Below are 12,108 nucleotides of genomic sequence, written 5' to 3' on the forward strand. Positions count from 1 at the left end.
GCAGAATAATTGGTTGCTATGATGCACACTGGCCATCAGGGGGCAGATGCTTAATGCAGGAGCTGCCCCCAGGTGGTCAGTGCACTTCCATATGGGGAGTGCCACTCAGCCAGAAGCTGGCTCATGGCTGGCCAGCGCAGAGGTGGTGGCAGGAGCCTCTCCCTCCTCCGTGGCAGCACTAAGAATGTCCAACTAACAGTTTAGTCCCGATCCCTTGGGGGCTAAGCCTTTAGTCAGACATCCCCCAAGGGCTCTCTGGCTGCCAGAAGGATGTCTGACTGCAAGCTGAGGCCTGATCCCCTGGGGAGTGGGCCTAAGTTGACAGGTGGACATCCCCCAAGGGGTCCTGGACTGCAAATGGGCACAGGCTGGGCTGAGGGATCCCCCACCTTGAGTGCACAAATTTTTGTGCACTGGGCCTCTAGTCAATAATAACCCTAAATGTAAATGGATTAAATGCTCCAGTCAAAAGTCATAGGGTAGCTGAATGGATTTAAAACCTGACCCAATTATATCCTGTCTACAAGAGACCCACCTCAGAACAAAATACATACACAGGATGAGAGTGAAGAGATGGAAAACTTTTTTCCATGCAAATGGAAAAGAAACAAAAAAGTTGGAGTAGCAATACTCATATCCAAAAAAATAGACTTTAAAATGAAGGCCATTACAAGACACAACAAAGGTCACTACATAATAATGAAGAGATTGATCCAATAAGAGGATATAACGTTGGTGAACATACATGCACCCAATATAGGAGCACCAAAACAAACAAACAAAAAACCAAAAAACAAAACCAAAAAACAAACAAAAAATACTTCTAGAGGACTTTAACTGAGAGATCGACAACAATACAGTCATTGTAAGGGACTTTAACACCTCACTGATTTCACTGGTTAGATGTTCCAGAAAAAAACTTAAGAAGAAATCAATAACTCTAAAAGACACACTGGATCAGATGGATTTAATTGACATTTATTGAACATTTCACCCCAACGCAGCAAACTATACATTCTTGTCAAGTGCACATGGATCATTCACAAAGACTGACCCCTTGATAGACATAAAGCAATTCTTTACAAGTTAAAGAAGATTGAAATCATATCAAGCATCTTCTCAGATCACAGTGGAATGAAATTAGAAATCAACTACAGTAAAAATACTCCAAAACATTCAAGCATATGGAGGCTAAATATCATGTTATTAACACATTGTTTGCGGGTAGTTTTTATCGTGCACTAACAGGTGGCGCAGGCCATTTTTGCTAATTTTTTGTGCAAATGGCAACGTTCAGTAAAATTAGGATAACTTTAGTTTACGTATTTATACATTACCTGCATTCTACCGCTAGTCTATAAAAAACGTATTAATACGTATCCCGCGCTCTACTACCAGTCAACGTAAAACGTATAAATACGTTTCCCGCATACAATGTGTTAAGCAATGAATGGGTTACCAACGAGACCAAATAAAGAAAACAATTCCTGGAAACAAACGAAAATGAACACACAACAACACAAAATCTCTGGGACACAGAAAAGCAGTACTGAGAGGGAAATTCATAGCACTACAGGCATACCTCAAAAAACAAGAAAAATCAGCAATAAATTATTGAACCCTACAACTTAAAGAACTAGAAAGAGAACAACAAGAAAAGTCCAGGGTAAGTAGAAGGAAGGAAATAATAAAAATTAGATCGGAAATAAATAACATATATACATATATATATATACATATATATATATGTATATATATATATGTATATATATATACACATATATATATATACATACATATATATATACATATATATATATATATATATATATATATATATATATATATATATCAATGAAACCAAGAGCTGGTTCTTTGAAAGGATAAACAAAATTGATAAACCATTAACCAGACTCATCAAGAAATAAAGAGAGAGGACCCAAATAAATAAAAATAGAAACAAAAGTAGAGGAGTAACCACTGACACCACAGATATACAAAGGATTGTAAGAAAATACTATGAACAGCTATATGCCAACAAGTTGGACAATGTGGATGAAATGGACAAATTCCTAGAAAAATACAATCTCCCAAAACTAAATCAGGAGGAATCAGAAAACCTGAATAGCCCAATAACAACTGATAAAATAGAAGCAGTAATAATAATAATAAAAAACTCCCAGGTAACAAAAGCCCAGGACCAGATGGATTCACAGGGGAGTTTTACCAAATATTAAAAGAACTAACACCTATACTCCTCAAACTATTTCAGAAAATCCAAGGGGAAGGGACAGTTCCAAACTCTTTTTATGAGGCCCGCATTATCTTAATTCCAAAACCAGATAAAGGCACTACAAAGAAAGAGAATTTCAGGCCAATATCTCTGATGAACATAGATGCTAAAATCCTCAACAAAATATTAGCAAATCACATCCAGCAATATATTAAACAGATCATACACCATAACCAAGTGGGATTTATTCTGGGGATGCAAAGCTGGTATAATATTCATAAATCAATAAATGTGATACATCACAAAAACAAATTGAAAGACAAAAATCACAGGCTCACATCAATAGATGCAGAAAAAGCATTCAAAAAAATTCAACACCCATCTATATCCTATCTAATAATAGACAAACATGGTAATTAACCGTAACTTTGCTACCCTTCCCATTGGCTAATTAGCGAGATATGCAAATTAACTGCCAACCAAGATGGTGGCCAGCAGCCACGCAGCTGAAGCGAACATGAGGCTTGGTTGCCCTGGCGATGGAGGAAGCCAAAGTTCCCTGCCTGCTGCAGCCCAGCTCTGAGCTCCAGATGCAACAATGTTGCAATTATAGAAGCTCAACAAACCTCAGGTACCTGCTTTTAGCTGCCAGCGGACTCAGACCTTAGAGAGCCAGTGATGGCAGCAGAATTTCAATTATAGAATCTAAACAAACTGAGATACCTGCTTTCAGCCAGCCATTGCCTCAGAGCTGGCAATGGCCTCAGAGCTGGAGCCGGCTCTCAGCTCCAGTGACAGCTATAGAAGGTAAATAAACCCCAGAATAAAAAAAAAATTAAAAAAAGAGCCTGGGAGCTTCAGTCGCCCGCCAGCCTGAAAATGGCTCTCAGCCCCTCAACCAGACTGGCCAGGCACCCAAGTGGGGACCCCCACACTGAAGGGGGTGTGACCAGCTGCAAACAGCCATCATCGCCTCATCCAGGCTGGCCCAGCACCCAAGTGGGACCCCCACCCTGATCCGGGACACCCTTCAGGGCAAACCAGCCGGCCCCCACATGTGCAGAGGGAGGGTCCCAGGACGTGCAGGCCTCACGGTGAGGCCGTGGTGGGACAAGGTGACTCTAGGCCAAAGCAGTCAGTCCCGGGAGCCCCAAGGCGCGGGGTGACCATGAGTGATGAGGACTAACTTCCAGGTTCTCCGGGTCTGATACCTGGGGCAGTTCTGTGTAAGGGCAGCTTCTCAGGTCGGCGGAGGGGGTCCGGGACCTACCCGGAGTCAGTGTGGGGACGCTGAAGGAGGCTGGGGGCCTGGACCCCAGAAGGGTGTCCATCGGGCAGGCCTCCTGGGGTGGGGGAGGGGTGATCTCACACATTGCGCTTTGTGATTTCTGCATTGGGTCTGAGAGACACTGGGGGGTTTGGTAGAAGGAGCAGGGCTTCAGGCAGCAGAGGGGGCCCCCAGGTCCTGCCGCTGTCAAGTTGAGGTCCCTGAGGGAGATTGGGGGCCCTGGACCTCAGAATCCTCAGTGCTGGGAGGACCAGTGGGCGGGGTACTACAGAATGGGGTGATTCCTGCATCAGGTGTGAGAGATTGGGGTTTGCTGTAAGGAGCAGAGCTCAGGTCTGCTGAGGGAGAGCAGATGGGACCCAGGACCTCAGAATGTAGGGGATCCCATAAAGGGCCTCCCATGCTATGATCCATGGAGGAGCCCATGTCAGATGACCCTGTGAGGTGTCTCCTGACTTCCCCATGCAGGTCGGGGGGAGACTAAAATCTTGATAAATCATGAAAGGCCACCCTCAAGGCCACAGAAGGGATGCAGAAGCACTGTCAAAAGTCAAAGTGCTTTTCCTGAATTTGCATTTGGGTCTGACAGGCTCTGGGGTAAGGTGTAAGAAGCAGGGTCTCAGGTGGGCAGAGGGAAGAGTCAAGGTGAGGACACCTAGGGAGGACTAAGGGAATCCAAGAACCCTAACTGGAGGGGAGTCCACAGAATTCTGCCCTGCTCAAAGTGTTGGGAGGCCCTATGGTGGATGACCATGCAGAGAGGAACCGCAGAAGCCCACACCTGATGTCATACCTGGCAGTTCAGGGGAAACCACAAATGTGGCAGAGGTGAGGACCCGGGTCTTGCCCAGAGTCAAGGTGAACATGCAAAGGGAAGACTGAGGGACCCAGGACCCCACAACAGAGATGCCCAACATTACCCCTACTGTGAACCCTGGGAGGCCCCTGGCCCATACCCACATGCTCTCTTCCTGACTTGGGCCTCTAAGATTGATACAGAGGAGGTTCCAGGTCAAGCCAGGAGTAACGGTGAGGATCCTGCAGGAAGACAAGCGGACTCCGCCCCTGAGATCTGAGGGGTCAGGCTCCAGGTAGGCAAAGAAGGGTGCTGCAGGGATCTGCCAGGATACCAGGTGAGGACCCGAGTTAGAACTCAGGAAGCCCCCTAGCACACCTTGAAGTAAGTATGCCTGAGGCTTGGCCAGGGCCATAAGTGTCCGCAGTGTGCCTGTTCCTGCCAGCAGCACCTGCAAGCCTCATGGTAGGGCTGCGGATTTGGGTTGCTTCCAGACTTCTACCTTAGGAGTGGCAAAGGGAGGTGAGGGTATTGTCCTGAAGGTTCTGGATTTAGGGCAACATGGGAGGTGTGCCAGGCAATGCTGGTAATTAAAGTGTGGGTCTTGAGGCAGGATGATGGTACATCCCACACCAGTAAACACAGGGACCAGCTGGCTTAGTCTCTGCTGGCCCAACTGGCACACTGGGCACCATAGTCAACGTGGTGTGTCTTAAAATCCACCATGGAGGTCTCAGAGAGATGGAGGGCATGGCCTGCAGTATTCACTCTAAGTTCAGCAGAAGGGAAAGGTCCCAGGTACTCTCCCAGTGTGCATGGGTTCTGTGGAAGGAGGATACCACACTCCAAACAGTGGGTGCCTTGAACCCAGTTTGTGCTGCTATCAGTCCTGGGTAAGGCTCGGCATGGGTCGGCAGAGGTAGTTCCTCCACAGGTTTGTCTCAGGGCACTTGGCCTGCGGGGCACAGACCCAGGTCAGCACAGGGTGGTGGCCCAGGCCATTCAGCCCAGATAGGGACCAGAAGGGGCGGGCGGGGCACAAAGGAGCAGAACTCCGCCCCTGTCAACTGTCCTGGGTGACCACACAATTGGTTTCCGGAAGTGATGTCACTGACTCATGGACTTCCGCCTGAGTAGCCTGAGGGAGCTGAGCGCCATCTTTGGGAGGCCAGCTTCGGCTCTGTAGACGGTACAGGCGCTGAGGGGAGCCTCCTCAGGTCGGCGGGGCCCAGGCTCTGCCTGGGATCAGGGTGAGGACCAGACGGAGGTACCCGGGGAGCTAGTTCAGCCCGAGTTGGGAGCCCTGGGGAGGTAGGCCCACAGGCCTCCCCTGGGGTCTCAGGGGTGAGGGCCTCCGTGTGGGGGTCCGGCCTCGCGGTTCACAGAGGGAGGGTCCTAGGACCTGCAGGCCTCATGGTGAGGCCGTGGGGAGGACATGGTGACTCTGGGTCCAGAGCCGTCAGTCCCGGGAGCCCCAAGGCGCGGGATGACCACGAGTTGTCAGGACTGACTTCCGGGTCCTCGTGCTCTGAGACCCTCGGGCGGCTCCGTGTCAGAGCAGCATCTCAGGTCGGCAGAGGGGGTCCGGACCTGCCCGGCGTCAGTGTGGGAACCTGAGGGAGACTGGGGGGCCTGGACCCCACAAGGGTGTCCATCGGGCAGGCCTCCTGGGGTGGGGGAGGGGTGATCTCACACATTGTGCTTTGTGATTTCTGCATTGGGTCTGAGAGACACTGGGGGGTTTGGTAGAAGGAGCAGGGCTTCAGGCAGCAGAGGGGGCCCCCAGGTCCCGCCGCTGTCAAGTTGAGGTCCCTGAGGGAGATTGGGGGCCCTGGACCTCAGAATCCTCAGTCCTGGGAAGCCCAGTGGGCAGAGTTCTACAGGATGGGGTGACTTCTGCATCAGGTGTGAGAGACTGGGTTTCAGGGTAAGGAGCAGTGCCACAAGTCCGCTGAAGAAGAGAAGATGGGGACCAGGACCCCACAATTTAGGGGAACCCATAAAGGGCCTCCCCTGATATTAGCCATGGAGGAGTCCATGTCAGATGACCCTGTGAGGTGTCTCCTGACTTCCGCATGCAGGTCAGAGGGAGACTGGAAACTTGGTAAATCATGTGAGGCCTCACTCAGGTCCACAGAAGGGATGCAGAAGCACTGCCCAGAGTCAAGGTGCTTTTCCTGACTATTGCATCCGGGTCTGACAGGCTCTGGGGTTCGGTGTAAGGAGCAGGGTCTCAGGTGGGCAGAGGGAACAGTCAAGGTGAGGACCCCCAGGGAGGACTGGGGGAATCCAGGAACCCTAACTGGAGGGGAGTCCACAGAAGTCTGCCCTGCTCAAAGTGTTGGGAGGCCCTATGGTGGATGACCATGCAGAGAGGAACCGCAGAAGCCCAGACCTGATGTCAGCCCTTGGAATTCAGGGGAATGACATATGTGGCAGAGGGGAGGACCCGGGTCTTGCCCCAAGTCCAGGTGAACATGCAAAGGGAAGACTGAGGGACCCTGGACACCACAACAGTGATGCCCCACATTACCCCTACTGTGAACCCTTGGAAGTCCCTGGCCCATGACCACTTGCTCTCTTCCTGACTTGGGCCTCTCAGGTTGACAGGAGGTTCCAGCTCCAGCCAGGAGTCACGGTGAGGATCCTGCAGGAAGACAAGCGGACTCCACCCCCTGAGCTCTGAGGGGTCAGGCTCCAGGTAGGCAAAGAAGGGGGCTGCAGGGCTCTGCCAGGATACCAGGTGAGGACTCGAGGTAGGACTCAGGAAGCCCCCTAGCACACCTGGATGTCTGTATGCCTGAGGCTTGGCTAGAGCCGTAAGTGTCCGCAGTGTGCCTGTTCCTGCCAGCAGCACCTGCAAGCCTCATGGTAGGGCTGGGGATTTGGGTTGCTTCCAGACTTCTACCTTAGCAGTGGCAAAGGGAGGTGAGGGCATTGTCTTCAAGGTTCTGGATTCACGGCAACGTGGGAGGTGTGCCAGGCAATGCTGGTAATTAAAGTGTGGGTCTTGAGGCAGGATGATGGTACTTCCCACCCCAGTAAACACAGCGACTGGCTGGCTTAGGCTCTGCAGGCACAACTGGCATACTCGGCACGATAGTCAATGTGGTGTGTCTTAAAATCCACCTTGGAGGTCTCAGAGAGATGGAGGGCATGGCCTGCAGTATTCACTCTCAGTTCAGCAGAAGGGAAAGGTCCCAGGCACTCTCTGAGTAAGCCTAGGTAGCACAGGGAGGAAAGAGGATACCACACTCCAGACAATGGGTGCCCTGAACCCAGTCTGTGCTGTTGTCAGCCCTGGGAAAGGCCTGGCATGGGTCGGCAGAGGTGGTTCCTCCTCACGTTTGTCTGAGGGCACTCTGGAAGGACAGGGCCTTGGTCAGAGGGAATGGCTTCAGTTCATGCACAGATGAGCTGAGGTTGTGGAAGGGTCACAACGCTGTGAATGCTTTCTTGTGGGAAACTGCAGCTATGTGCTCCCTGAGAAAAGAAGAGAGCCCTCAGCATCAGGGAGTGTCCTGTCGTCAGCATCCAGATTCCCCAGGCAGGGGTACCTGGGTGTGACATGCTCTCCCTTTCCACATGCCTGCGCGTCCTGAGCTTTTGTCACTGAGGACAGTTATTCAGGGTGAAATCAAGTCAGCTGGATTAAGATCCAGGCCAGGCCAGGAAGAAAGGCAAGTATCCTGAGGCCAGACTACGGGAACTCTACCCGGAATGGATGGGCCCAGGCCCTGGTGTCAGTTGTGTGATAACCTGGACAGGGGTGGGGGCAGATGGAGCTCCTGTTCACTTTTGTCTCAGAGCTATCAGCAAGGTGAGGACCTTGGTGTGAGACCATACGTCGTATCATCCCCAGGATCCAAATTTTGTCAACAGAGAGACGAGTCCCAGATCCTGCCAAGAATCAAGGTGAGCACTGAGGGGGAGCAGAGCACATGGGAACCCAGACTTACCCTGCCTCCTCTGTCAGCAATGGGGAAACTCGGAATAGGGCCTGGAATACCTCAGCTCACTTCTCTACTCCTGTACCTCAGGGAGGTGAGGCCTAAGTCTAAGTAGATTGGGCTCAGTCAGCAGAGAGACTGTCTGAAACCCTGCAGTGCGTCATGGTGAGAAGTGATCAGAGCCTTAACCCAGCGTAGATGGACCCAAATCTTCAGTCACCCCTTCTTGATCCTCTGGGAGAGGGACCCCCTCATTTTCTTCACTCAAGTGTCAGGTGTGTGTGGTCTTGTTCTGAGAGTTTGACCTCAGGCCAGCAGAAGGCCATGAGGGGCCAGGCCCTGGCAGGGGAAAGGTGAGGATCCTACATATGCAAGGAGGAACCTCCCATCCACAACAGAGCGGACCTCACAGAGTCCTGCTGCCCCTCCTGTCAGCATTGGTGTTCCAGAACTTTTATTGTCATGTGCATCTTGAGTTGCTCAGTTTTTCCCACCAGCAGAGCCCCCGGATAGAAGGAGGTGAAGGCCTTGGTTTATGCTACATATTCTCAGGTCACAGAGCAGCAGGAGGCCGGGAAGTGCTAGGAGTTAAGGTGAGGTTCCGACCATGAATATGTCCCCATGGGCTCGCCACCACTGTCAGAGGGGACCCCACATTGCTGACACTTCCTCACCCCACCGTCAGCTACAGAACCCTGTGCTGTGCCTTCTATACCCTGAGTAGTCATGTCACTTCCTACTTAAGGCTCTTAGTGTGCAGGCTGATCAGGAGTGAGCCCTGTGAGGCCCATGTACACCCCTAAAGGAGAGACCAGGAAGTCACCTTTGTCAGAGCCGCCTAGGGTGTGTTTCGCAGCTCATGCCTCTCATAGACCCCTTCCCCCAGGCCCTTGGGTCCTCATCACACATCTTCTGCCCACACTCGGTCACTGTTCGAGCATGAGTCATCATGCCTGGTCATCATATGAGTGAGCCGTGGAAGCCTGAGGAAGACCATCTGGACCCAATGGAGATCCCTGACATGTTGTTAGAAGAGCTGTTCTGGGCTATGCAGGAGGAGGAGGAGGAGGAGGAGGAGGAGGAGGAGGAGGAGGAGGAGGATGAGGAGGAGGCCCTGTCTCTCTCCTCCTCTCGGTCTTCCTCCCCCTCAGTCCTGTTTATAGACAGCCTAGAGGAGGTGTCTGCTGCTGAGACACCAAGTCCTCCCCAGAGTCCTCAGAGTGCCTTCCCCCATGCCATGGCAGCCTTTCCATGGAGACACGCTGAAGATGAGAGCTCCAGCAGCCAAGATGAGGAGGGTCCAAACACTGAGGGAGGCCCTGATGAAGATGCCGATTCCTTGCTCCACAAAGCACTGCATTTGAAGATGATAGAAATGGTGGAGTTTCTACTCCTTAAGTATCGTGCAAAGGAGCCGACCACCAAGGCAGAAATGCTGAGTAGTGTCATCAAAGAGCACCAGGACCACTTTCCTGAGCTCTTCAGTGCAGCCACTGAATGCATCCAGTGGGGCTTTGGTATTGTTGTGAAAGAAATGGACCCCAGTACTCACACCTATGTCCTGGCCACTGCCTTGTGGCTCAGCTATGATGGGATGGTGAGCGATGGGCACAGATATCCCAACACAGGCCTCCTGGTCACAGTTCTGTGGGTGATCGCCTCAGAGGGTGATTGTGCCCCTGAGGAAAAAGTCTGGGAAGCACTGAATGTTGTAGGGGTGTATGATGGGAAGGAGCATTGGCTCTATGGGGAGCCCAGGGAGCTCATCACCAAAATTTGGGTCCAGGAACAGTACCTGCTGTACCGCCAGGTGCCCAATAGTGATCCTGCATGCTATGAGTTCCTGTGGGGTCCCCGAGCACATGCAGAGACTACCATGTTGAACACCCTCCAGTTTGTGCTCGGGGTTAATGACAGGGATCCCTATTCCCTTTCATCCCTGCTTGAAGGGCCTGAGTACAATTACAACCACTATGCCTGAGCCAGAGTTGAATCCAGGCACTTTTCAGGCCCATGAGCATTAACTTCTTTTGCTTGGCACAAAGTGCATCCAATTCTCAACTCTATGGTTGAGAAGAAACTAATAGTGAGGCCCAGGGAAAGGTGGGCTCCTATTATGATTGAGAAATTTATGATTTATTATTTTGCGATTTTTAAGGAAATTTTTGAATGTCCCTTTCATAGAAGGTTTCATAAACTTTTAGCATGTGAGTTTGTAAATGACATTGATCACATTATATATTTCTACATGTCCAGCTCAAGAGTAAGAGATTTGCTATTGTATAACCAAAATTGGGACACTTTCCATCCTAGTTTGTGATCCCAAAATAGATAACATGGCATTATAAAAGGATTTCCTTGGAAATGTGTAAGAACTCGGCAGTACATGCAATGGAGTTAATAAATAGAAAAATAATAGCAAACGGTTGTTAATTTTTGATTCTTATCTCTTCTCATCTGTCTTTGCATGAAACAACTTATCTAAGGATCCTTGGTTCCGGCAAGAAAGTGGAGGGATTTCATCTGCATAAAGATGACCCCTGCTCAGTGGTTCATTTAATCCCCAGACATTCACTGAGCCTATGTCTTCTGGAAGATCCTGTGTTAGTAGTAGGGACACCAACATAAGCAGGGCACACCCACCCACAGAATGATAGTGTAGGAGCTTAAATCATATAAGGAAGGGGTTAGGTGTCCCCTAAATCTTACAAACAAGTAACAGAACAGGTGAGGTGGTGGGCCTCCAGGGAACAGCACTCAATTTTGAATGGCCTTCATTTTTACTGCAGCGTAGTTGCAACAGCATGGTGGAACTGGAGAGCATTATGTTAAGCCAAATAAGCCAGTCAGAGAAAGATAATTATCACATGATCTCACTTATATATGGAATATAATGAACAACAAATGGATGGACAAAAACATCCAAATACAGAGAAGCATCGATCTGACCATCAAACCTCAGAGGGAAGGTAGGGGAGGGTGGAGGTAAGGGGGAGAGATCAACCAAAGGACTTGTATGAAGCATATAGGCCTAACCAATGGACACAGACGCCAGGGGGGTGATGGCATGAGTGGGGGGCTGGAGGAGGGCAATGGGTGGATAAGGACTCATATGTAATACCTTAATTAAAAAATGATGTGCATGGCATGAGCCACGCAGACACTGTGCCATTGGACAGTATGAGCACTAGGTGTGTTATACCCATCATTTGCACAGATTTCTACAGAAATAGTTACTGAGCCATGAGAAAAATAATGGCCTGGGAGAGCCTAATTGGGATTAATATTAATGATCTTGAGTGTACTCTGGCCAATCATTATCAAGGGGTAGATTTTGGGTGGGGGTGAAATGAATGAAAGCATTTGTTTGGATGAAAGAGCAGCTTGGACAGAGGGAAAGAGTTGTAAGTAGATTCTCTTTTTGGCATCTTTGTGTGTGTCCAGCTGGGAAGGCTCCCCACACCTGAATGTCAGCATACATCCATGAATTGGGTATCCTATTTGGCCGACTGTGTGTTCTATGCCCAACTGAACTGCACATTCTCTAATATGACCTTAATAACAAACAAGTAATCACAGTGCCAGAGGCGAGAGTGGAAGTATCTGGGATAAAAACGATATTAGAAATAACTGCCATTCATTACAGATTCAATCTCCACCAGGTACTGTGCACGGTGGTTTACAAACACTCCACACATCCCTGCAGTCCTATAAGACAGGGCTTACCAGACCCACTTACTTCACAGAGGAAGAACCTGATACCCATTGGGCCTGCTAATTTTCCCAAGAATACATGGCTAGTAAGGGGCATCGTGGAGTCTTGACCCCTTGCCTGAATTCA

At 49.9% G+C, this 12,108-nt stretch overlaps 1 protein-coding gene across 1 annotated transcript; it reads left to right on the forward strand.

Annotated features, from left to right (window-relative positions):
* Positions 1-9,504: 9,504 nt before the first annotated feature.
* LOC308511845 (melanoma-associated antigen 11-like) lies at positions 9,505-10,248 on the forward strand (the record flags this gene model as incomplete). The annotated part of the gene is made up of 1 exon (XM_081081691.1): positions 9,505-10,248. The coding sequence occupies one exon, from the start codon at positions 9,505-9,507 to the stop codon at positions 10,246-10,248; it is 744 nt and encodes a 247-aa protein (XP_080937817.1).
* Positions 10,249-12,108: the final 1,860 nt, after the last annotated feature.

The sequence above is a fragment of the Myotis nattereri genome (genome assembly GCF_964212035.1).
Source record: "Myotis nattereri genome assembly, chromosome: X".
In the NCBI taxonomy this organism is placed as follows: Eukaryota; Metazoa; Chordata; class Mammalia; order Chiroptera; family Vespertilionidae; genus Myotis; species Myotis nattereri.